This window comes from Cydia pomonella, chromosome 11, assembly GCF_033807575.1.
Source record: "Cydia pomonella isolate Wapato2018A chromosome 11, ilCydPomo1, whole genome shotgun sequence".
Taxonomy (NCBI): Eukaryota; Metazoa; Arthropoda; class Insecta; order Lepidoptera; family Tortricidae; genus Cydia; species Cydia pomonella.
This window is the reverse complement of record NC_084713.1, coordinates 14,102,489-14,129,268: the sequence shown is the minus strand read 5'-3', so window position 1 is coordinate 14,129,268 and position 26,780 is coordinate 14,102,489. Positions and strand designations below refer to the sequence as shown.

Here is a 26,780-nt window from a genome sequence, read left to right as displayed (position 1 = left end):
CGGCGACCTCACGAAGTCAACAGCAACACGCCATGGGGGGCACCGGTGACCTCGTGTTAAACCTGTTTTTAAGACGCTATCCTGCGCCGCGTGTAGCAGTTATAAGCAATGCGTTGTATGCAAGGGACCGGCATGGCGCTCGTTAGTAAAACGGTGGCTTGGGACGTGGGTGCAGTTAGTGACATAGTAGATTTGTTGAAAAAATGAAAAAAACAAGGCATTTTTTTCAAATCACAGCTTTAATTCTATAATTTATATAATTAAGTATTTGCAATAATTATATAATTAATAGAAATTAATTTCAATTATCTGGAGATACACGATAATTATCAAAAAATAAGAAAAAATAAATTTCCCAATGCAGACACACACCTGATACATGCATTCCACAAAAAAAACATCATAAAAACCCAAAATTAACAAAAATAAACAAAAACAGCGTATCTTCTTGAACCAGTAGCAGGAATTGCCAAACCAAGCTATTGTCACACAATGCCAAAGCAGTTAAATTTTATATTATAAGCATATTTTAGCGGGTGCGAATGTGACAGTATAATGACCGGCACAGTGACCGGCGTGGCCGGCGGGGGGACCGGCGTGGCGTCATGGTAACGGTTTTTGAAATATGAACTTCACAGCGCCACGGGGGTCATCGGTGACCGCGAGTTTTTTTTTTTTTAATAACTTTTTACTAAACCTCCAATAACAAAATAAAATATATATCTATATACATATCAAAGTAATAATTGAATTTACATCAAGTTTTTTTTTAAGAAAAAATGAATATTTTGGTCTGGCGTTTAACGTGTTAATAATAATTATATCCACTACTAGGCATTTAAATGAAGTACGAATATAATTGAAAACGAGACTACTAGATTCCTAATTTATATTGCTAGTATTTCAAAAATTGCATTTCACCGTTTTCTATAGATTTTCCAGTGAAAAAATCAAGCGCGCAAAATTGAAAAATCAAAAAATGCTCCCTGGGGCCCGATTTTTGAATTTCGAGTGCTCGATTTCGTGTTCAATTTATCTCCACTACTAGGCATTTAAATTCTACTAATATAATTGGAAACGAATTGTCAATACCACTAGATTCCCAATTTCTATTGCTCGTATTTCTAAAATATCAATTCGCCGTTTTCCACAGATTTTTGAGTGACGAATTCGAGCGCTTGAAATTCAAAAATCAGCCCCCTGTTAAGTGAATAATCAAAACAAAGTAGGGAAAGGTTCGACAAATACGTGCAGCTAGGTGTTGATACAATTTATTGCCCATCTTCCTGTGTCCAAGAGCGTACAATTATCATGAATCCGTTTTGCCCATAATAGGAATGTAGCACTAAAGACTTAAAAGTGATGTAACAAGTTGTCCTACATTTTTACCTTTAAGTATAATAAATATAAATACATCGTCTTAGGTAAAACTAATAAAATCGTATCCTAAGGCCAATGATACCTTAGACGGAGCTGTTTCTGCGAGAGCTGTGTTGGAAATCGTTTGTAGCTTTTTTTGCTTGTTAGTGTTCGTCACTTTTTATTTAGTTTGTAAATTGTATGGGGCAGTACTGTAATTTGGTTAAATCATAATAAATTAAAGTGACATTTTCTATATAAATATATTAATTTTATGAATTTAAACGTGGTAAACTAAGGAATGTTTAGCAATCCACAGAATCGTAATACGCACGCATCTGTGATAAACACAGTAAGTACCTATTTTGATTTTAACAATAAGCTTTTCAAAATCAGTGATCTTGAAGGGGGGACGTACTTTTAAAAGATAACTCTAGAGCCCTTACATATATATAAGGACGGGCCTTACGGGCAACAAGAACGCACACTAATTCGAGCCAATCGTGCAGTCTACCGCCATCGCCACAACGCGATTGGTTGATGAGTTCGCATCACGCGCGTGATTGGTCGCAACTAGTTGCGATAGTCTGTACGATTGGCTCGAATTTGTGAGTGAAACCACTGAACTAGGACCATTCTTAGTGCCCGTAAGGCCCGTCCTTAGATATATGTCAATGCTCAAGAGAGAAGTTTACCACGTAATCGTCAATACAAAAAGAGAAAACGTTTTTCCACTTCTAAATATTTTCCATTCTCCATGATTTGTAGTATGTCATAGACACAATGATAAACTAACGGGACGGGCCTTACGGGCTATACTTATTATTTCAGGTACCTAAGTATTAATTATAAAGTTTATTTTTTACATTATTTTTACTTTCAGATTTTCGTTTTTAGATAGGTGTATTCAGTTAAACAAAAATGTTGATTTGTTTATTAAATTGCTTACGACCTTCTTATAATATACGAATGCGAGTGAAAAACATTAAGATTAATATCAGATTAGTATTATTGAATGGTTTGTTCAGTAGACTAGGACGTTTTTTATGTCTGGCTGCGTAGCCAACATGCCAATCGCTAAGGCTCCCTAGCGAAATGCAACTGTCTCTGTCGCAGTAATGGAAGAGCGATAGAGAAAGATGATTATTACGCTACGCCACGGAGCGTTAACTATTGGCACGTTGGCTAAGCACCCTGAGATCCTAGACTGTCTGTCGCCTACTATCATGTCAATTTTGTCGTCGTCTGTCACTGCAAATATGTTTGTTAGTCATTTTTGCATACCAGCTTGGATCCTTCGACTCAGTCCAAAGGCGCGCTGTACGAATCGTCGACGATCCCAAACTCACAAGCGGTATTGAACCACTAAGGAGAGGACGCTCGCACCGCTTGTACAATGGGCTGTGCTCTAAAGAATTGTTTGACATGTTGCCAAGGGCCGCTTTCTATCACCGCATCTCACGCCGAGGGCAGGGTGTTCATCCTCACACCCTAGAACCTAAATGGTCTCGTACTGTGCGGTTTAAGAGGAATTTCCTCCCGCGGACGCTTCGGCTGTGGAACGAGCGCCCTGCCGAGGTTTTCCCGAGGGGCTACAGTATGGGGTTCTTCAAAAAAGGTTTGCAGGTTTTTAAAGGGTCGGCAACGAGCATGTAATTTCTCTGGTGTTTCGGGCGTCCACAGGCTACGGTGACTGCTTACCATCAGGCGGGCCGCATGCTTGTGTGCAACCGACGTGGTATAAAAAAAATATGAAAATCGGAATACGCCTTCATGTTTCTGTAATTTATCTCTCCGAGGGCCAACCTTGTGCGTTCAGCAAGCTGTTGACTGAGTCCTGATTACCATGTTTTACGGTATTCAAATTCTAATAATCTTTTGATGCGAGAAAGATCAGACTTATTTACAATTATTACAATAATTTGGATTCGTAGCAAACGTTTTGTTTTGTTTCATTTTATGTTGTTCCTTTGTTTTATCAGCAGTTTTTTTTCTTAAGACGATGACTGTTTTTTCTCTAAAGATGTTCTAATAACATATTTACGTGATCAAAAATTAACCCTTTTCTAGAGTTCAGTCTTTTAAACTGACTATTAAATACATATTAAACCTAATTCTGGGGTTAAATAACTTGTTTATTGGTGATCAGGTAGCCTGATGATTAATAACAGTACCTGAATATGACCTAGGTATATGACACTAGGTATATTTTTAACCTCAACATGATTGTCATAGCGACCTATTTTATGGTTAGGGATAATGACAGTGATATTATTGAACGATAGCGTTACGATGTCGGGGTGCTCGGAACAGCTTTGCAACCATTATAATATATGTATGCATTAATAATCACCTAGCGTTGATTATGGCTGACGAATGATTTGCAAAAATAACCCTTGTGCTGTAAGAGAGAGATCACGAAGAAACAGATGATACATATTTGTATGTTTTTTTTTCGCTCTTAACTCTTGTAATAATAATAAAAATAATTAAAGTCAAACGTAGGGATATAGCTAAGAATATACAACAAATTGTGAAAAAATATTTTCTATAATGTGAATATTCAGGGAGGAAAGTTGATATGGAGAAGGGGTAGTCCTCTGTTTGTTATCCCGTGTGTGACCTATATTTTGTGCTAAAACGAAAGGTAATGGTGCCCAAGCTGTACCTAAAGCATGCGGGTTTTAAAACAAAGGCCAAGAGTTCCGACTCCGGCTCGTACCAACAACCTAGTTTCACGGAACTTAGTAAGAAATAAATGATTTATTCAGGTAGCTCTTCAGTGAAGTAAAACAATGTGATGAACGTTATAAAAAAAAACCTGCACCAGTTATTCAGGTTAGGTTATCAACACAGACCCCGGGCGACCTTTAGGATTATCACTATTCAAGTCCGACCGAAGTCTGATCGTGCTATGAAAAACTATGTTTGAGATGACAAAATCAGTTACCTTTTTATAAGAGGGTAGGAAATATACGTGATCTTCCGGTGCTCGCCATTTTGTCTTCGGTGGTGCGCGTGCCAAGTAGTAAAAAGTAATAAAAAGGTAACGGATGTTGCCATTTCAAATGTAGTTTACATCGCAATATCCACATGAACCAACTTAGGTCGATCTCGATTCGCAACAAGGATACATACAACAGGGAAAAGTGCTAATGACTAGATACCATAGCCAAATCTTTTCAGCCAGGAAACGTGTCAAATCTATTTTCACCCGTCGTTTACAACCTTTGTGCGGTAAAGGGCGATTTTTCACAGCCGATAACATTATCGTTAGGGGTAATGATGAGACGTATGTCGTTCACACCGAGTATGCGGTGTCTCAGAGGCTCTTTTAAAAAAAACTTTGGTGGCAAACAATTATACGGCCCGTCCGATGGATGAGTACATTGTTATGAGGTAATTTTTTTATAAAACGTAGGTAGTAAGTATATTGGGGTAGAGCGTTTGTTTTAGGTGACAGAACACTGGTATCTGTATAATAAATGAAACATTCCAGAAGTTGCCAATCGCTAATTCTAGATGCAACTCAATGACGTGATCTTGAGATCTGTACCAACTATGTAGGTATAACCGGTGACTTAAGTCTAGTACTCGCTGTCCTATTTTCACTGAGACGGTATTACCTACGTATATTATTGAAACTAGCCGTGCCCTTAAGCTCCGTGCTCCTTACGGACAGATCTACAATCAGTATAAAAAATTGCCGGTCAAATATCAAAGGTGCCACCAAAATCAGAATGATGTCAAGTGTCTTTGGAAGTATTGAATGCAGGAATAGTTTGTACATTAAAATGGGGGCTACGTTTGTATGGGTAAGCGGCTGTACCCTTTCCTCTTAAGCGTAAGCATTATGCCACGTCTGTGACTGAAAGTACCAGATTTTTTGGATCGCCCGCGCTTGGTAAGTGGTTGGAATATATCTGATCGCTTTCCTTTAACAATAGCAGGAAACTCAATCGAAGTGGAATGGAACACGCTGTATCATTGTACCTACTTTGAATAGAACTAGTAGAATTGGTATTGCAACAGGATACTGTAAAGCAAGATAACTATGTATACTACTACTACTAAGTACCACTGTAAAGCAGGATACTGTAAGGGCTTACATACGCTTGGCACTTGATTTGCGATTTGGCACTACTCAACCCGATTTGTGGTTATATCGCACAGCACAGCAGTTTATTAGCATTTACATACACAACATTCATTTAATTTTATTTATTCACATGACTACAATATAAGTTTACAGTATGTCATTACACTACACCAAAGCGCTACACGCTAAATTATTAATTATACAAAAACAGAAAATATGTCAGAAAGAAAACATACTGCCTTCATTACAGATACAATACTTTTTATGTATTAACTGCTGCCAACAACTAACATAAGCGTATGTAAGCGAAGTCTAAAATAGGTACTTCGCGTGAAAAAAATTGCTCGGTTCTTCGGCAACTGTGAGTCCATGTTACGAGAGAAAGGGCTATTACTTTGTATAAACAGTGCAGTAGAGCTAAGATGGTCGGCTCTTTGTCATTTGTCACCATACCTGTCACGTTCTAACAAGTATGTAAGTGCGAAAGTGACGGGCATAGTGACAGGCGACAAAAATGGAACCATGATAACACCGCAGTATAAGTAAAAGAATCAATATTGATCAAATTGATAAACAGTAAATACAGTATCTCTGCTGTACTTCTCACGACTCTTATAAATTAACGTTCGCTTGATAAGGTGTCATAAATCCTGGGAAATAAAGTAAGGCGGTTCTGCATTAAAACCGTATCTTTAAATTTAAGTTAACGTGTTATACTTTGGAACTGGACTTATTGAATAGAATAGAAGAAAGTTATTCATAAAACGCTTCATTTTAGGCATTATATGAGACTACAGAACCAATCGGAGAATCCATCTCGTCCTGGACAGATAAAGGGGATGCAAGGGGAATAATAGCTGCTACATTAAATATAATATCTTAATTGTGTTCTGATTTCTGATATTTAATAGAATTAAGTAACAGATGAGGATATAAGTTAACTTATTCTTGTCTTTGAGTTAGTAGAGTTGTGTGTTGGTTTCACAAAGTAGGATAGAATACCGAGGAAAAGAGAAGAAAACTACACGGAGTACATTTTACAAAATTATATTAATACAAAAAAAAAACAAAGCTCGTGAGTCTTATCCTGAGCTGTCAGTATACAATTAAGTGCTAAATAAGTCATTAAAGACTCGTTTAAAGGGGTCACTTCCTTGCAGTATGCGACGGTACATAGTAATTGGTGGCGGCCGTCTTCAGCCGTAGTTCCGGATCCTCAGCACGGGAACCTTCCGGAACGTAGAGGAGCATGCGCATCCAGGTAGGTGGGTTCCGGTGACTGCGACTTCCGGGCGATTCCTAAGTATGCTTTTAATGTTCACTGATGTGGTAGTCACACAAAAACATAGTCATGTAGAATATAAAAGAAATAAATATAGCAATATCAATTAGCAACCAAAATTAAATAATTACAACTCTTATTTAATGAGATAAATATAGATACAATCAAGCGTAGTATTATACTATTATTTTAAATATATTTATTCAATGAATTATTTGTAAATAAATATGTGGCCGATCTTCACCATTTCTCATGTGAAAAAAATGTGACAGACTGCCGAACGCGATTTTAAAATGTTTTTATTTTGTCAACTGGCCAGCACAAAGCGCTTAATGCGAATAAGGTTTTAAAGCAAACCATTACAGTCTCTTTCAACAGTATAGTTTTTTTTTATTTGATCTTAACTCGACATAATTCGCATTGTATTGTGATCATAAATGCCGACTAAATATGTCCCAATATGCTTGTTTTTCCAGACATGCTTGTTTGCTGCTCGTATACACATGGAATAATAAAATTTAAATCACGGTTGTTAAAATAATTTTCATACAAAGTATCAACACACGTCAATTTAAAGCAAAATGCTGTGTGATATGGTTATGTAGCTGCCAATATCGACGCCATATTGCCAACGACTCAATCGATATCGATATTAAGGTAGACGTGACACGCACGTTATGGAAATAATCATATTGTACGACAATGTCTTATTAAATGTTCCTCAAGTGACAGAGCAATTTTGAGATGCGAGATAAAACTCGCATAAGTACCTACAAGATGTATTTAATTTACGCTCAAAGGGTTCTGTAGCATCACACCGTTTTTTTAAATACATTTTTCCTTAAGAGGGAAGGGGACGGCCGCTTCTCCATACAAAAGTAGTCCCCATTTTGCTTACGTATGTTTGTATGAAAAGGTGATTTCGCGCGGGTCCTCTACTTTAACACATTCATTGCTAGCGACCTGTTTGTTAGGTGGGTTCTCTGTTCGCAGACGCTTTTCGATATACCTAAAGCGGAAAATACCATTACCGGCTACGAACGTAGCGCGTTAGCAGTGACTGCGGTAATACCAACTCACTTTGTTATGAGTTAACCTACCTATATTTTTTTACTATCACTGAGTTTCATGTTTGTTTGTTTAGCCGTATTTTTTGCTGTAAGTATAATATAAAAATCATGTCAGTATTATGGAGGCCCGTTTAATTGTATAAAAAAAATATTTTTCCACTGTCTATTACTTTTATTATTAAGTTTCTTCAAATAGAGACCGATGGCAGACAGACAAACAAACTGACATGCAGTCATACTAAACAAATGGGCGGTGGAGGCTCAATGTTAGGGCCTGATTGTCACCTTTCGGGTAAGGAACCCTAGTAACGAAGCAAACCCATAAGCTGTCATAAGTAAACGTATTCGATTTTGTTGCGGCACTACAAGTAGGTAATAAAATGAGTTATAAAAATATTAAATGAGTTTACTTTAGCACCGCTGTTGTCATTTACATATTGGACTGGGCTTGTTATGCAGCCAGCGAGTGATTTTTAGGGTTCCGTACCCAAAGGGCCAACGGCGGCGTCGGGCGGGACCCTATTACTGAGACTCCGCTGTCCGTCCGTCCGTCCGTGCGTCTGTCACCAGGCTGTATCTCATGAAAATTTCTACAAATTATATATTTCTGTTGCCGCTATAACAACAAATACTAAAAAACAGAATAAAATAAATATTTCTTTCCAATCTCCAGGTTCTCATCCAATCACCGAAGTTAAGCAAAGTCGGGCGGGGTCAGTACTTGGATGGGTGACCGTTTTTATAGATAATGGTACGGAACCATCCCTGTGCGAGTCCAACTCGCACTTGGCCGGTTTTTTTACCAATTTAGGGACGATAAATTTACATACATATAACGACTGTATTGTATTTGGGTTCGATTTTTCCAAGCAGTATTTAAAAAAAATTAAAAGAGACTTAGTCGATTAAAACAAGTCACTAGATAAATTGCTTTACTGCCAATTTACATGAAATGTTTATTTTCCTTAAAGTTTTTACATTATTTTGCATTCGTTAAAAATTGGATTTGGCTAACTGTGTTCAGCCTATAGCTAGGACAGTACTGACCAGCGGGGTTACTAGAGTAAACAGAGTTGTACACATTTAATTACAAATTAATGTACTTTTTTAAGTATTATAAAAGAATAACCCCACAAATTTAATAACGCAGTTTTAACTCAACACATATGATAATTATGTACTATTAAATAACTAGAAAAATATATTTCCTTCCATTTATTATGATTCTAAATCAGTCATCAAACGATCGTTCTAAAAAGTATTCCGATATATGGTCGTTTGAAAAAAAAGGTTAGGTAACTGATGAAAAAGCCACGCTATGACATATATTTCAATTTATGAGTAGCTTAATAAATATAAACGACTATAAGAGGAAAATCTATTTTTGAGATTTGCCCTGCATATCGGAAATGTACTGCATTTGCATTAAAAAAATCGTGTAAACAAAGACCTTATTACAGGAGAACAAGATAAACAATTGTGTGAGTTTTCCAATGTGATTACTGCATTTGCGGGCAGATTTAAGAGCCCCACAAAACCCAAGCAGTTAAACGTTCCAAGAAATTTTGGATCGGCGGAATCAAATAGAGACGTATTTAACAAAATATTAAGTACTTACCTAAATCTTTTAAATCTTAATCCTAGGTTTTCCGTATTATAAGTGAAGCATTTTTGTAGTTGTGTAAACATTTATTAGCTATACGAGGATACGAATATATTAAGCTAAATTGGCCTTTTGGTCTTTCTAACTTAAAGAGAAAACAATAATTACCTAGTGATTTGAAGCCAGGTTTTTCTAGAATATTTTCATTCGCCCAAAAGCCAGTCTTCATATCACAAACAAACTTGGCTTCTAATAATTTTGAAACTCTTTGCCACAAGAAAGCACATGCGTTTGTTTTTTCGAAAAAGAAACGTGTTCGTCACATCACGTCCCTAATATTAGAACAGACGGGATAATGCCAATATCGGCAGTTTGATTTATTTGTTGGTTAGACGCGTGTGTTTTAGGATATTACAAGTTTTTGGGCCTTGGACGTGTGGCTCGACTAACCAGTGTACGTGTCTATTTATCATTTCTAAATCTTGTTTCAACCTCTAAGACTACCTTTACTTTCAGTACCAGGCGTCTCAGTACCACGCTCATCAAAATACTTTCAGTATACCTAACGGACAAAAGATAGACATTGAAAGACAGTGGTTTCATTATTATTAAGGCCGTAATGATTTTATGATGTTAAAAGGAAGTCCATTCCAAAGACGCGCCACCTGCACGGTGAACGAATTTGACATGAACCCGGTGCGACAGAGAAGACAGTAAAGAGGGATGGCCAGAGACATATTGCCAGAAGAGCGAAGTTGACGGTCGCGGGTAACGCCATATTATTGAAAGAAGGATTTGAGGTATTCAGGAGTGTGGATCGTTAAGCACAGAAAAAAGAGTGGAAAGCAAGCGAATATTGCGTCCTTGACGAATGGGAAGCCAGCCAAATTGTGCGCGAAAAGAAGAAACGTGATCATATTTGCGGAGGCAAAAATGTTATTCATGGGAAGCACTTGTATGCGTTTCACCATTGCGAGTTACGCAGATCCGCATGAAGCCCGTTCCACTAGCAGTGAACAGTTACAGTGTGCAATGTCCTAGTTCACTCTTGATAGGTATTTTGGTTAAGGCATCAACCTCCAGGACAAAGTTAGACGGTTAACGGTAAAAGATGACCGGTGCTTGTTTCACTTGTTCCATAGCAATATCTAGAACTTTTAAGTCTAATCAAACCTGAACTTTTACCCTGTACATATTGTCTCAATCAACAAGTTTCCTATCCACGTACCTTAAGCGAAATCATTAGAAGAAGGTAGGTATTAGGTAAAATCAATAAAATATCGATTTGACTAAAAATAGTCGGACTATCCATTAAAACGGATTAATCTGAGTAGCCCCGGGCAGTGTTTGTTAATTCGTAATCCCCGGCGTCATCAATTCAATCTACTATATTATCGGTATCCAAAAATATAGTGCAGCATTTTTATACTCTCCGAGCCTGAGGGAATTAACTGTTCTAAAAAATCAACAACCGCAAAATACGCAAAGAAAACCGGCCATGTTGATGAATTGTGTTTTGTGTGAATGTAATAAATCAAACGACCAACAAGTGTTTAGATTAGGATTATAATTATTTTATTAAGCGTAAGTGCTCACTATTTACTGCGCTAAAATTAAAATCAATATTAAGAGGGGAATTTGACTGATTGGAATTGATGGCAAAGACGACTACCTTTTTTGTTCCCGACCACTACTTACGTGGTCGTAGCCATCGCCTTCTAGCGAATGGAACCTTTCACACGTTAGCACACCAGTATTCTCCAATCGCCCCCTTCCGGACCCTACTCAACAATTTTTTTTATCTTTTGCACCTGACTGCGACTTGTTTGCTGACAAAAATTATAAAATTTTAAAAGATTTTTTACGTTATTATGTATCAACATCAGCACATATTTATCGTATCTAGCTTATAGCTCTTATTACTACTTAATTTTAATGCTGAAAACTGTGTATTTTTACTGTATGTTCCAGAGTTTATGATATTTCAGCACTCTTGCACGTGTCACCTTTATAGGGTAACAGATGTGCTATGAGTTTTAACTGTGGTCTAACCACACATCATAGCGCTCACTATAGCGAAAACCAAGAACAATCTTGAAAATTTACAATGATTTTTAAAGGCATTGGACAGGAATATCACAAAACTGTAAATTAATCTATAACAAAAATCTTCGCCTTTTATCATCGTTTATTTTTTCCTTTCGATTAAAAGATGGTTTCAAAAAAATTCAACCCATATTGAATTGAAGAAGTCGTAAAAATCTTAGAACACAAAAACTTAGCTCATAAAAATCGAAAATGGCGCGCGACTGCGCTCGGCTTCCGTTACGTTTGTGCCGAAAGTATTCCCGAAACATTCCAACTTAACACACGAACTTTATTCCGAAGTTAGTTACCTATGTCAACTTCAATTACAGGTCAAATTATCGATACTGACGTGAAGTAAGGTATTTTTAGGTAGTAGGAGCATAATATAGTATTTGTGCATAAAAGTTAAATGCAATTTACATTTTACAGTAGTTAGTATTTTTACCATCGATACCACGCACAATGAGTTTTTTCTAAAAATAAAAAGAGAAAAAATTGTAAAATAAAAATTATGGGAGAGTTAGGTATATAAAAGGAGAGGGAGGGGAAAACCAAGAAAAAAGTTTTATGAGCCAAGTAAAGGAACATGTAGGGGCCTTGTCGTACCTGGCTGCGTATACAAGACAAGATGCCAATTGTTCAAGCTCCGTAGCGTAGCGTAGTCATCTCTCTCTATCACTCTTCCATATTAGTCAGACACAGACAGTTGCGTTTCGTTTAGGGAGCGTTAACGATTGGCCTCTTATCTACGCAGCCAGGACTTCGGATTGACCAAGGTGGAGACAACTTCATCAAGCTGCACCGACAAGAGCCCTGCTCTTAAATTAAAGAAGAAGAAGGTATATAAAAATTTGCTTCAATTGGAATTTAGTGGACATGATTAATATGTTGCTATTCTTAATACGTATTCGCATGCCAAATTAGGTCGGTAGAATAGAGGCGTTATAAAATAGACGGACGGAAGAAAACTGTTCTTTGTCGCCTTCAGAACTCTAAAGCAAAACAATAAGTTTAAATATAAATTCTAACACTTTACAATTGTATAAAGAAATGGTTTCGTGACAGGAATTAAAAAATAACTTCACTATTAGAGCAATAAGAACTGAGGAAGATTAATAGTCCTTGACTTCAAACAATGACACCCGTTGAATTAGAATGAATGAAATGAATGAATGAAATTAATTTAATCCAGAAAATTATTTCCATATACATTTAAAACATAATACAATTACATTACATAATAAAATAAAATACAATTAAATAACATCATAAAATTAATATAACATATTAGAGGATTCGTCTGTTTTGGTAGCATTATAAAAAAAATTATGACTTAACATGTTATAACACATTTTTTTTATCAACGAGTAGTAATTACTTTAGTAAATACTGGTTTGATAAAAAAAAGTAAATTAACATTGCTAAAAAGTTTTATGAGTCGTTGTTATGTTCCAAAATATAGAACTAATAACTATGTTCAGTAAGTGCCTCAATTTAGATAAATGGATACATTTATTATGTTAGGGCACCGTCTGTACCTATCTAAGCTTTCAACGTTATAATAGTTTGACGTTCTATTTTTTACTACCCATGTTTTTAATGCATGTATTTGTTCACTGAGGATAAATTACATATTACTTTCACTGACCATATATCTAAATTACCTACCTATAAGTATGATATATTACAAATGTTACGAAGAAGGCTTCTGGCACATAACAATACTTAATGATAATAAATGTAAGTGCGCGCGATAGTTCCATTTTAGTTAATGAGTGAAGATCGTATTAGTTAAATAAATTGATATTTATCATCACAAGTTGACGGACCGTATATGACACACCACAACCTTAGTGTATCTTACCTACTGTAATAATCTCCAGCCCGAAAATTAAATAGTAGCTACTAAAAAAAAAACACAACAATCATTATTAGACTGAAAAGCCTTTCGAAAACGTGACAACGTAAGTTTTGCAAAGAATTAAGGAGAGTTTATCTGTTCTTGGAACATAACCCGGAAAAAGCAAGATGAGTGGTTAGACAGCGGCGGGGTCGTTAATCAGATTGGCCGAGAGCGACGCGAAGTTTCCTTATCGCCGTGACGGGTGTTTACAGGCGTTTTGTATTGTCACTGCCTTTACAGAACTACATGAGTGTTACGAGTCATCAGAGATATTATAAATATGTATGTCTTTCCATATATTTCGGGACCATAGCGTCCTGGACCTTTGAGAGGCGTGCAAGGGGTGAAGCCAAAAGTGCAGAGGCTCTTTAAAACAAATGTAATACACTAGCTAGAAACGATTCATGAGTACATATAGATACCAGTAAATCGGTAACCAGCAGGCTTAGGGGCTGATGTAAATACAGTGGAGAAGAGTGCCGGTTATGATGTTGAAGTTTGGTGGGTCAAAAGATTGGGCTATTGCTGAGAGGTTCGGACACCTGCGATAACAATGTACACGTTATCGAGGTAGGCAGTGACTCGCTACTAACTAGATAGGCTCCTGAAACTGTATTTTTATTATTAACGGATAACATGTCTTCTTCGTCATCTTCTCTTAATGATTTGGTTGTGTGTGGCCGTTTATTAAATTACGTAGTTACGTAAATTTCCTTCCCTATGCGAACCCTGACCGATCGAAAGTGTATCAAAAGAAATAGTCATATTTTCAATAGTTGTTTCTTGTACATCAAACTTTGTAAAACTTTTATATTTCAATGGCAATAATCCTCCTGTTGATTATGTATTCCTGTTGGTTCTATTAGCGATTACATTTGTATAAAGTTTAACGTTTTTGGATCGCTTGAAACCACAAACCACTAATTTTCTTTGAAACCTACCATGCAAACAGGACAGTTGATTTTTTAATAAACATGTCCACTAAACATCTGTGCAGCGACCATTATGAAATGAATACATTAAACAGCTACTTACTTATTGCAGTAATACTAGGTAGCAGTTAATAGCTGTTGGCAATACGAAGCAATTCAAAATCACTGTTTACGATGCCGCAATTTATTCGATATCGAATGTAACGTGGCTGTAAGTAGGTCAGTGTATTTGCAGAATACGTGAGGTGAGCCTTTACATTTAACTCACGTGCGTATCTTTACGGTCGTTATTCCTAACAAATAGAAACCAAAATCACAAGTAAGAATGTATTCGATATTTTATTCGCGTATTAAATGACTCACTACTGCTCAGAGCATTGACTCGCGCTTACCTATGCTTTAAATAAGTATTTGGCAATGCAGTATCAAGGAGTTGGATGGATGACTGTGCCAGTAAATTGAGCTGTGAAATACTGTGACATAAAAAAACCCTAGGTATATCATATGATCCCTTTTTAGTACCGGGACGAATACTTACTTGATTATTGCCACGAAATGCCTAATTAAAATATCAGGTAATAAATATCAATGATACCTATGATTTTCCTTCATAAAATTTGAATAAACTCTCATACATACTCGTAAAAGTAAGTACCTCAAATTTAATCCAAGAGTCAAGCTACACAGGCTCATCGACCCAATGAGGATCTAGGCCTACAACATTAGAGATTGCCAGTTTATTTTTCACTACTTCACCCTGGTTAGATATACCAAGGCTTGTGCTATACACTGGTTATATACTAATTAAGCTAAATGTCTATAAAATAACTCACCGTGGGTATAAAGAGGCGGAACGCGATACTTCGCTGCGGCCGTGCAAGCAATGGCGCCCGTGCCACCCCCGAGCTGCAACCCATGAGATATCACTTGCACAATAGTTCCCACTATAGTAATCGTCCAGCCCCATCCTCCCTCAGGGTAGTAGCGGCGAGCGAGGGTCAACGCCGCTCGGGCCCTTAACGCCGCCGCCGTCTCCGCTCCGACCGTTGCACCAGCACTCGCGCACCTATACACCACAACACTTTAGGGGGCTAGAGAAAATTTATCTCCTGATTTGATTGATGCCTGTCATTACTATTTTTTATTAGAATTTTGTATCCCAGTTCAGCTTATGGTAAGCAAACATGGTAAACAGTGACCTTTTTTGCCTATCTGAGAGTTTACATTTGTAGATGTCAGAAAGTAATGCCGGGAGATTTGTCGGGGGAAAATCCGCGACAGTGCAAGCTAAAATTGCGTTATCGACCTTTTATAGCTACTATAAATACATACATTTAACAGGGTAAATCAATCAGAAGATAATTCTTCTCATAAACGCTTAACACAAACACTAACCGTCGAAACCTAGTCACTTCTCGCGCAGCTTCATAACCTACACTTTTAGATCGACCTCTTTCCGCATAGTTATTGCACTTGGCCGGTTTTCTCACACAAGTCGCACTGCATACACAAAGTTCCTGTTGACGGTAAGGTCTCGGACAGCGCTCGGAGCAATCGCAATCAGGAGTCCTCCAAGAAAGAAGACGCTGCAGCAAAGTCCTACGACGAGCCCTGCTCACGCCCTGCTCCCGAGCTTGGCCCGTGTCCAATGAGAATGACGAACAGCGTTCGGCCACTCTAGGGATGATCCTCTGCCGATTATCATAAGTGATTCTTCGCGGCACGTTTTTATTGTTGCACGGAAAAGAAGGAATGAAATTGTGCGTAATGGATTTCTTTTCAGTGCCTCCATGATTTGGCAGGTCGTTAGTCGGGAAACCATTTTTTATGTTTTTGATGTCCGTGTAAAGAGATTTCCAAGTGGCGATAACCTCTTCTCGCGTGGATGCTTCGCAGAAATTCGAGACGGTATTTGAGTCGGGTAGTTTAGTGGGAGTCGGTTGAGGCGCGGGGTCGGCTGTGGCGGGTGCGTCGCGAAGCCGCGTGGGCAAGCTGTCACATCGGCGAAGCGACATAGTGTGTAACGTTACGCGGTCTCATTTTTAAACAGACGCCGATGGTATTATGCGAATCTGAAACAAAACCGATGATGAGAATTTATTAATAAATATTATGAATCTATAAGTTTATAGCTCGACATTCTGTTATGTAGGTATTAGTTTATAATACTCGTCTTCAATAGGCTGTTATGGAAATTTACAGATTACAGGAATACAGGACGCTGCGCAATATTACGAGTAAGTCTAGGGGTTTAGTAGACAAGGCCAAAATTTACGTAAAATAAGCCGCAGGTAGCCCTTGGCCTTGAAATGAGATAACTTATATTGGCAATTTGCAAAGCCATAAATTAAGTATTCCAATCCTGTTTATACAGGCTCTATGAAGTTTTCTCGTTTACCTTTTTTCCATGAAACATTCAGTGTCGTAATAAAATAAGGTGAAGCCATAATAAACTATGCTCGCAATGATCTCACAAAATAGCCTAGATTATCTGATGTGGATTGCATGCACTTACTATACCTATTGCAACACGAGATATCTACTAAGTAAGTATTAAATCTTTTCTTAACTACTACGAGACGCATTTGGGTATTTTAATGTCAGTTTTAGTACATCCCTCTCGCACCAAAATATAAGTTCAAACGAGAAGCACTGAGATTGAATTCAAATCGATGTATTTTTGAAAATCTGAATGCATCTCTAGGAGAAGTGAGTCGACTTAAGTTGGCGATAAGGATCTGATCACAGACGCTGATTCTTGGGCATCCCAAAAATAGCTCTTCTTAAATCTCGGCGGAAACTTTAATTGCTGATTTGCCTTCAGTTTATTGCAAAGATTTATAAAGCAGCCAATCAGTTTAACGAACGTCTGGCTTATTTATGTTCAGGACACACTCTTATCTAAAACTTTACAAAACTATACTGATATAGAAACCACAAAAACTTTCCATCATAAAAAACAACGCAACTTTACCGAAACAACATATTTTTAGAGACGGTTTTGAAGTTTCAAACTGTAAAGTTTCGCAACAGTTTTCCATGACAGAACAAAGGTTTGCTTTATCGGTTTAGTGGAGTTTTTCTAAGTCCTTTAGCAAACTGTAGCATAATGCGATTAAAAATGTTAGAAATAATTGAAACTCAGATCTTTTAAAAGAACAAAGTTTAAATTTATTTATGTGTGAATATCGTATGCAAATGGAAAATTAGAGTCTGGCGTTAAAAAGTTGAAAAAAAGGAAAATGTCTTTAACTGAATTGGAACTACGATATTAGGAGTAAATTGAAGGCAAAATACCGAACTTTTCAGACACCATTTCACCCAGCCAGGCATTCATAGTTCGTAATTACATGCTTGGATTCCTTTGTTGCCTCATAGCTTTGCAGACAATTGAATTTTAAATCCATTATTTTTATTATCCGTGCCGTGATCCCTGAAATTTATTTCTATCTTTTTGTCTATGCCCTTCGTTTTGGAATAGATTCATTAATTTTGGTGTGGATACTTTAAGATCTCGTTGAACATACAGAATATGTTATGTACTAGTAGGATTTGGCTTTAATTGTTGGGTAAAGAACATTGTTTGTGGTTGTAGAGGGAATAACATATTAACATAATTAATTCTCAAATACCTACGTATTCTAGGTGTAGCTTATTGAATATTAATTAGACATGTCGTACAGGTGAATGAAGTTTATCTATGTATTAGCTTAATTAAAGCCCAAGTTTACCTACTCCATTTCTCGAGCACAAACAAGAGTTTATAATTATTAACTAAGCGACCTTTATTATAACTACTGTATCTGACGCGAAGTAATTAAGTTTTCTAAAGGATATTTCTGTTTACAAAATGTTGTTTCTTAGCAAAGTGTTGGTTTAATAGTGCGCTTAAGTTTCGTTCTCTATATATATTTTTTGTTACAACGAACATTGTTTTGTTTTAGTACCGTTGTTTGGTACAAAAGATAAGTACTGAGTAAGTACTTTCTTTGATAGAGTCCTATATTTCTATGTTTTCTTTTGCGCTACTTTTGTGATTTACAACCTAAAATAGTGAGACTTGTGTAGTATCAAAGGTTTTTTTGAACGTTGGTATGATCTTCTTTTGACATAGAAAGGAGACATACAAATGGCGACTGCAAACTGCGTTGCTGCTGTGAAGGAAATTTACAGTGATAAATATCGCCTACGATCCGCTGCCTTTAAAGCTGCTGCAATCGCAATCTGGATGTAACCTTAAATGTAAAAAAAAAAACTTGCGCCTAAAATTAGTTTTATACTCACGCTTTATCTGTAAATCTGTACCTATAGGTATGTACTAACAAACATGCAATCAAAAACCTAAAGGCACTATAGCATCCAAACTCGTGGTTCGCCAGAGATGGTCCTGTCAATAGCATTTTAGTCCACTATTTTTGGACCGAAAAATAAAACACTAGAACTGATCTGCTCACATTTCGTCGAGCTCAACCGACCCGGCGGCGAACTAGGTTTTTGACGAAGCTCGAAAATTGGGTCAGCATTTATGACTGCTTTTGAAAAAGTTAATTCTAAAATTGCCAATACATTCCATAATTCATTCGCTTATACGTCAATATACTTTTCTAATGAATGGGTATACAGGGTGGATTTTCTTTTTGGATCAGTGAGGGCAACTACCAGACCCTGTGCTGAAACGCGAAAACGGTCTTAGAAGACCTTTCCTCGATTTCAAAATAATCAAGATTGGTGTTTATAGATTTTGGAAAAAACAAACAGGGTGCGAGAAAAAGGTAATTTTTACATTTTTTTTATGCTTGCCTATTCCATTCCTATCGAGGATCAAAAGCTTGTATAGGACCAAAAAAAAAATCTGCTAGAAAAGCAAGAAATCGAGGAAAACTCATCCTATACAATTTGTATGAAGCTGAAAACTTTTATTCTTCACATGCTATTTTTATGTCAATTATAGTTAGAATGTCTATGATGTGTTTTAGTATTTATATGATTTACCTAACTATTTGCAGCATACCTATCCTGCTCGCGAATACACAAGCTATAATATATATATAAGTATGAGTGAGACGCTGTGCGACTGATGTCGAATTGAGATCTGTCATAAGTTTGAAAGTTCAATTCGACCTCTAGAGATCTTCTTGACGGAACTTTCGCTTTGTAAGATTCACTATGTTGACAGCTAAAGGGAATAATGAAGGTGCAAAATATATTTTCGGGAGCTTTGGCAGTCTTACTCGCCATCCGTAACACAACCTATCTACAGGATAAATAGCCCCGTATAAGATTAAAAGGATCCTTCAAGTGTCATCTTGGAGGTCAAGCGGAATCTATTTCGGCATTTTTGCGTACCTGCTAATCAATCACGAAAGCTGCTACGCCGAGAAGTGATTGAAGGCTTGTAACGATTTAGTAAGGACTTTTGACAATGACTTACGTATTTAAATTAACATTTTTATATCAGCAAAACTGACGAAATTGTTCAATTTGAATGATTGATTTTTAGTTAGGGTCAGAAGAAATCAAATTTACATAAAATTGTTCTACAGTTATCACGGGTATTTCGAACCAAGGCCAACTTACTCAAATACGCCAATATCTAGGTAACGAAGCGGCTGAGTGAATTTAATGTTAACAATAGAATATTGTGTGTAATGAATATAGTGATGATCTGCATAAGGGCATATCGGTATCGTATTCTAATTGAACAAAAGGAGGTATAGTAATATTTCTTTATTACGTATAATTTATGAGTGAATACTATGACAATATATTTATGGATTAATTTCGGATAAACAAAAATCATAATCACATGATTAGCAAATAGAATTGTAACTATTGTTAAGGATGTTTGGTGATTCAGGATAGTACGTAAAATCGGTAACGGTACCGCTGTTAGAGTAATTGGGATGTATGAGCCAGCTACGAATCTGACGATCCATTTTAACTTGCTTCAATTAATGGTTGAAGATAACGTAGCCGGTTAATTCTTAAATTTATTATCTCTTTAACTTAATGTTGCAGATGTGTATGTGGCTTATTATGGCACCGCGAGACGAAAGCCAATTTTATTTGACTTGACAACGTATTAAATTATAATTACACGTATTTACGCGTATAATACATGCTTAAGTGATGTGGTTATATTTGGGACAGACAGTAGCTCATGGAGTCAAGTCTGATGGGAATAAACTAGTATTTTTCTTACAAAAACAATTTCTGTAAATGTATGCCATTCGAAATATGTATTTGGAATTAAGAATAGGCGGAAATGTATTTAATGTAAAAGCTTAAAATAAAACATATCTGTTAGGTTCAGCGTTCCTCTAATCAGATCCATGTATTTTTACCGCATGTTAACCCACATTCGTGCTATTATTTCAATCATATGTACTACATTCGCCACGTGAATAGGAAAGTGTTTTATGTCTTTATCTCGATACAATTATTTCGATAGTGGTAGAACATGATTTATTCGTGAATAACAGATGTATTAAATATGATGTTGAAGTAGCTGTTTTGTTTGGGTCTTACGAGCATTTTAGGAATATAATGAGTGATAAGTGTCGTCAAACCAAAATGTTTATATAGTGAGGATTTCGCCTATATAAATAAAGATGTAATGTAGCATAGTACGTATGAAGTTCACGGTATATACATCTTGCTGTTGAAAAATACCTAAGTAGTCTGTAGATAAAAAAAGTAGCAACTAATATTATTCACACCAAGAAAAAAACACTTCTTCGTAAATACCAGCACGTAAAGTACTATTGTAACTTTGGCGAAATTATTATTTTTCAATATGAAAAAGCATGTAATTGTATGAATGATGAGTAAAATAAATTGATACATTTGTAAGATCGTCCGCCCTATAATAATACTTAATGGCAATATTTAGTACAAATAGGTACATTTGTATTAAATATTTTCATTAAGAGAACATACATTATACACCTAGACAGAAGTAATAAACAAGGGAACTTATGTCGTCAAATAAAAGTTTGAGTTTAATATATTACTAGCTATTAAAAAACAATATAGAATTGCGGCTTGGGGTGTTGGCGTGGAAGAATCTATTTATTATTCGGGTGAACGCGCTGAGCTCTGTGGCTATGACTGTGACATTCGGACTGTGATTAATTTTCATATTCAAATTACTGACGACCGAGGGTTGACGTTTTCTTTTGTTTTGCGAGACCGCTCATTTCTTTTTTTTTTGTATACTATATTTGGGTGTATTCAATTTTTAACGGCCGGTTAACGGCCGTCACAAAAATGACAGTGAACATATGTATGTTTCGTCTCAAAACTTAAACGAACTCGAAAGTCTTAAAACACAACTTTAGTCAAGCTTTAAAGTACACAAAGATGAAATGAAAACATCTGTTTTTATTGTAGGAGGTACTTTTTACTACATATGTTTGATAGTTCCAATTAGATTTTATTCGTAAATGTATGTGACATGACAGTTAAGAAGAAGATATCAGAGAGCCTACCGCCTAAAACGAAAATCAAACTTCGTGTTTCGCGGTAGGCCCTCAGTAAGTATAAAACTGTTAAGTCCATTTATATACCAACATGTATACATCCATAATAATAAAAAATAATGCTTAATAAACTTAGTAAAATAATATTTGCTTGACGCAAAATAAAATATGAATGAATATAAAAATAACAAATGTCGGTCGATCATTTATTCCTTTTTGACACGAAAATCCACTCGGGTTCTGATTGCCAATTACACTGTAAATAATTAAGACCGCGATTTACTTTTTCAACCCGTTAATATTTAATAAGCGCGTACGACATGTTTTTACTGTGAATAAATTCTGTAAGTAAATATGCTTGCGGCAGCCTGCATCGCGCACCATAGCCATAGCCTATGACCGCAATGGATGCAGACTGTGTGGTCACGGTCCTCAGTAATGAGAAAACGAAGAAAAAGTATAGGAATAGTTACTACTAGTGCTGATATTGAGATTTAATTTACTAGATTTTGCCTATGGTTTATGGGGCTTAGAACTCGATATAAAAATATACAAACCACAAACACTCAATACAAATGCAATGAGCAACCTTTTTTTCTAAGCTACCTATAAGATCGATTTATATTTTAAACTGATGAAGATGACTTTATCAAAATAATCCGCAGGTAAGTGATAATATTTGTATGTAATAAGTAATAATATACATTAATGCGGTAGTTATAAATACTAACAAAAGAATGCGAAAACTTAGTATAGTCAATTTTGTTGGGGAAATTTCCCCTAAGAGCGTGTAATCATGAAGTGAAAGTTTGTATGAGATCCATTAACAAGTTAAACACGGAAAGAGAAGCGCGTAATAGGTAATTAAATATACGTAGATACATTCAAATAAAACAATAGTTTCAATATGGATTTAGTAATGAAATGTATTGAATGTTGTAAGAAATGTCCCAGAATGGTTCCATTTCGTTTACGGTAGAGAAAAACAAACCAGTTAACTTAACACACATTCACCCTACGTTCTAAAATCTTCAATTTATATTCGTCTACAGCAATGATCATATTAGTATAGACATAGCGCGACTTTTCCTAATATTAGAACCATATATTAATAAATCAACAGATAAACCAAGGTGGATTAAAATAGTATTCCCGAATTAATATAGACGTCCTCATAAACATGGAGAAATGAAGATTTAAAATCGAGAGTGAAATATTTAACGAAGAACTGAGGCTTTGACTAAGCCAGTAGGCTTAGCACGCGTGCGTCGCAACAACATATTGCGCGCGAGGTAAAATCTTACGTGTCTCATACTTCTATAGACACTTCACTCTAATTATTACTTAGTTTGTTTAACAATAACAACGCGTAAATGTTTGACTTAGCAGAAAATACAGGTTAAGTACGATTCCCACCGAACGGCTGGAGTCGGAGCGCATTTTACATTTGTATGGCTGCAAGCCGGTCGGCTCCTCGCAGACGCGGACGGCGCCGGACGGACTCCATCGCTTCTGCCATACATAATGTATAGGCACATTGAAAATGGGCTCCCGGCGGGGATAGACTCCAGCCGGTCGGTGGAAATCGTATATACGTATTTAGGCGTAACAAGACGGAAGCGCTTCGATAAGCTGTCTAAATCTACTTAACCTGAAGCGCTCCTCATCCAACTTCCCTTTAAACAAATACGACTAGTACACAAGAAAGAAAAAGTCGATCTAGAGCAGCATCATAGAAAATAAATGTGTCTTTTTTTGGATAATCTTAATGACCACAGAATTAAGTCAACAAAGTTCCTTTCGTTCGCACCGAGTTCACGGTCACGAGAGAGGGTAATATATCCTCGTGCCTTCCATTATGCCAACAAATTATGTTTCTGCCGAAAATGGGAAATGCGGTCTTCACACGTCTAGTGATGTGATGTTTTCTGTTACCAATACTTTTTTGACGGATTATTCAAAATAACATTCGTATGTTAATAATAATCGACTTTGGAAATTTCATTTGAATGAAGTTATTCTGAAGTAGTCAATTTTTCGTTCAATCGATCGTTTTTAGGGTTCCGTAGTCAACTAGGAACCCTTATAGTTTCGCCATGTCCGTCTGTCTGTCTGTCTGTCTGTCTGTCTGTCCGAGGCTTTGCTCCGTGGTCGTTAGTGCTAGAAAGCTGAAATTTGGCATGGATATATAAATCAATAAAGCCGACAAAGTCGTACAATAAAATCTAAAAATTTTTTTTTAGGGTACCTCCCCTACACGTAAAGTGGGGGTGAAATTTTTTTTTCGCTTCAACCCTAGAGTGTGGGTTATCGTTGGAAAGGTCTTTCAAAACTAATAGGGGTTTTCAAGAAACATTTTTTGATAAAGTGAATATATTCGGAGATAATCGCTCCGAAAGAAAAAAAATATGTCCCCCCCCTCTAACTTTTGAACCATACGTCCAAAAAATATGAAAAAAATCGTGGAAACTATAGCGGACATGATTAGTTTAGCTGTTTTTGAGTTATCGCAAAAAGTTTTCCCTTCATAGTAAAAAGACTTACTTTAATTAGGTACTGATTATGCAAATTTGCCTATTTGTTTAACTCGGGTGAAAGGTACCGTTTCATCCCTTGGTTAACAATTTACTATACTTTAAGCTCCAGTTTAGCTTATTGTGACGGAAGAGTAACTACGGAACCCTACACTGAGCGTGGCCCGACATGCTCTTGGCCGGTTTTTTAAATAAGTATTTGTTATGAAACTAATCCGTTGCTAATATGGAGAGTTAATTAATAATAAATAAATGAACTTGATAATTAGTAGTTAGTGGTAGTATATACGTTTATTGAATCAGGGGAAAAAGTACAAGTTGTTTATTAAAGTTACTTTAAAATCGCAAAAAAAAGTTGATAGAGTTGAATCGGGAGCTTAAAAAAGTGCTGCCTGAATTAGAATAAATTTAATTTTTTTTTATATACTACGTCGGTGGCAAACAAGCATACGGTCCATCTAATGGTAAGCAGTATCCGTAGCCTATGGACGCATGCATTTCCAGAGGTGTTACATGCGCGTTGCCGATCCTAACACTCCGCACTCTCGTTGAGCTCTGGCACCTTTACCTTTAGGTACTCACCGGCAGGAATACATCACTATGAGTATTCCCCAGTTAATAGTAATGTAATGTAAACGTTTATTGCAAACACACAGTCTATAAAATACACAGCAAATTACAAACAGAAAGAATTAATTATAGAATAACACACACCAAGTCAAATTAGTTAAATAAACATTTAGACCATCACAAAATAAACTTAAAATTATTAAAATTCAAAAATTCAAAATTCACATTCAAACGTTTCAAATAAAAAATCAACACTAATAATTAAAGCAAAATTCCCATTTCCATGCTATTGTTGTTTTCAATATTTTCTATTTAGGAAATATTTATGCACATCACTACACTCGTCTATCTTTTTTTTTGTTTGTTTTCAATTAAAAGTTACTTAATTCGTGTTTTCTCTAGTCGTAACCCCGTAATACATGTTAATGTAGCGGGAACTAAGTTATGGATATGGAAAAAGGCTGTTGCTAGGTTTTTTCTTGTTTAAAGTCGAACACGTGTCTGGATAATCTAAATATATAAAAGAAGTAACTGACTGACTGACTGACATAGCCTAAACCGCTGGTTCTAGAGATTTCAAATTTGAAGTACTAGTAATAAGGAAGCACTTTAACAAGCAGAAAGTTGTTGAAAACTTCATGCATATTTCAGAACATGATTCTAAATCTAATAATCGCGGACAAACATACATACCTACCTACATGCGTTCATAGAAACCCGTATGTTTCTGAAACTGAGAACCTTTTTTTTTTGCTTAGTATGCAGGCGAAGCCGCGGGCAAAAGCTAGTAAACCTACAACACCTTATGTAACCATGTCTCTGGCAAAATAAATAATTAAAATTTCAATTTAAATAATAAACAGTGGGAAATTGTAATCCTGCGTGGAGATATTTAACGAAATTGTACTATTATTCTACTGATCATTTAGTATTTCTGTTAAAGTAACTCAAGTTTTTACAAATTTAAATATTTTTAAGCCAAAATTTCCCGTCATCCTTCATTACGTTTCGCGCTTTTACTGAAATTAATGAAAGAAATTAACCACTAAGAATATTGTTTTTGTGGCTTTAACTGCCAATAACGTTAACGATCGTGTGTAAAATATTATAATGTTGATATTGTTTATAAATAGGGATTAATCTCCTGTTTGATTTATTTTTTATTAAATTTATTAAATAACTAATGTGATTAGAACAAATGATAGAAGTATAGGTAAATAAAAAAATCTTAGGTTTTAGAATGATTATCACTTAAGATCACCATTTCTTGAGTCAAAATACTTAGTTAACTTTGAGATAATTTAAAGTTGTTGATTTAAAAAAAGTCCTGTTTATTGATTGACTCAATAAAATCTCAATATTAGTAAATATTTTTCTTCATAAAAAAAATTAAAGTCTTATCTTTAGAATAGGACTTGAGAATACTAAATCTTATCTCAAGAAACTTTGCTTGTTTCAAGAGATTTCAATGTTCTTAAATAAAAAGACCTCCCATTTATTGATATACATCTTAAAATTATAATATTTTCCTCAAAATTAGGAAAATATTGAGAATATAATAATACTAGGCTAGAACTGAGACACCAGCGCCCTGTCTTCCCACCTTCGTCACCGGGCATGACATTCTCCTGCCCGCCATGCGGTCGCGGCTGCCGCTCTCGAATTGGACTTACTAGTCATTTACGTAAGTGCCGCAATGTTATGGGCGCTGTTTAAACCATCATTTAATTGATGTTAAAGGCCAATGATGAGAACGATAACAATCAAACAAATACATGGGTATTTTTCTATTAATAAAACATTTTTAATTCGAATATATATTTGTAATTACGAAATATTTTGAGAAAATGGGTCTTTAT

At 36.0% G+C, this 26,780-nt stretch overlaps 1 protein-coding gene across 1 annotated transcript in view; it reads right to left on the bottom strand.

The window, feature by feature from the left end:
* Positions 1-26,780, bottom strand: part of LOC133522938 (monocarboxylate transporter 10-like) — a 231,998-nt gene that overhangs the window by 181,414 nt on the left and 23,804 nt on the right. Inside the window, exons 2-3 of the mRNA XM_061858431.1 lie at positions 15,732-16,408; positions 15,170-15,402 (exon numbers count right to left, since the gene is read on the bottom strand). Of these exons, the coding sequence (XP_061714415.1) occupies positions 15,170-15,402; positions 15,732-16,351 (853 nt within the window). The 5' untranslated portion in view covers positions 16,352-16,408. The remainder of the gene's footprint in view (positions 1-15,169; positions 15,403-15,731; positions 16,409-26,780) is intronic.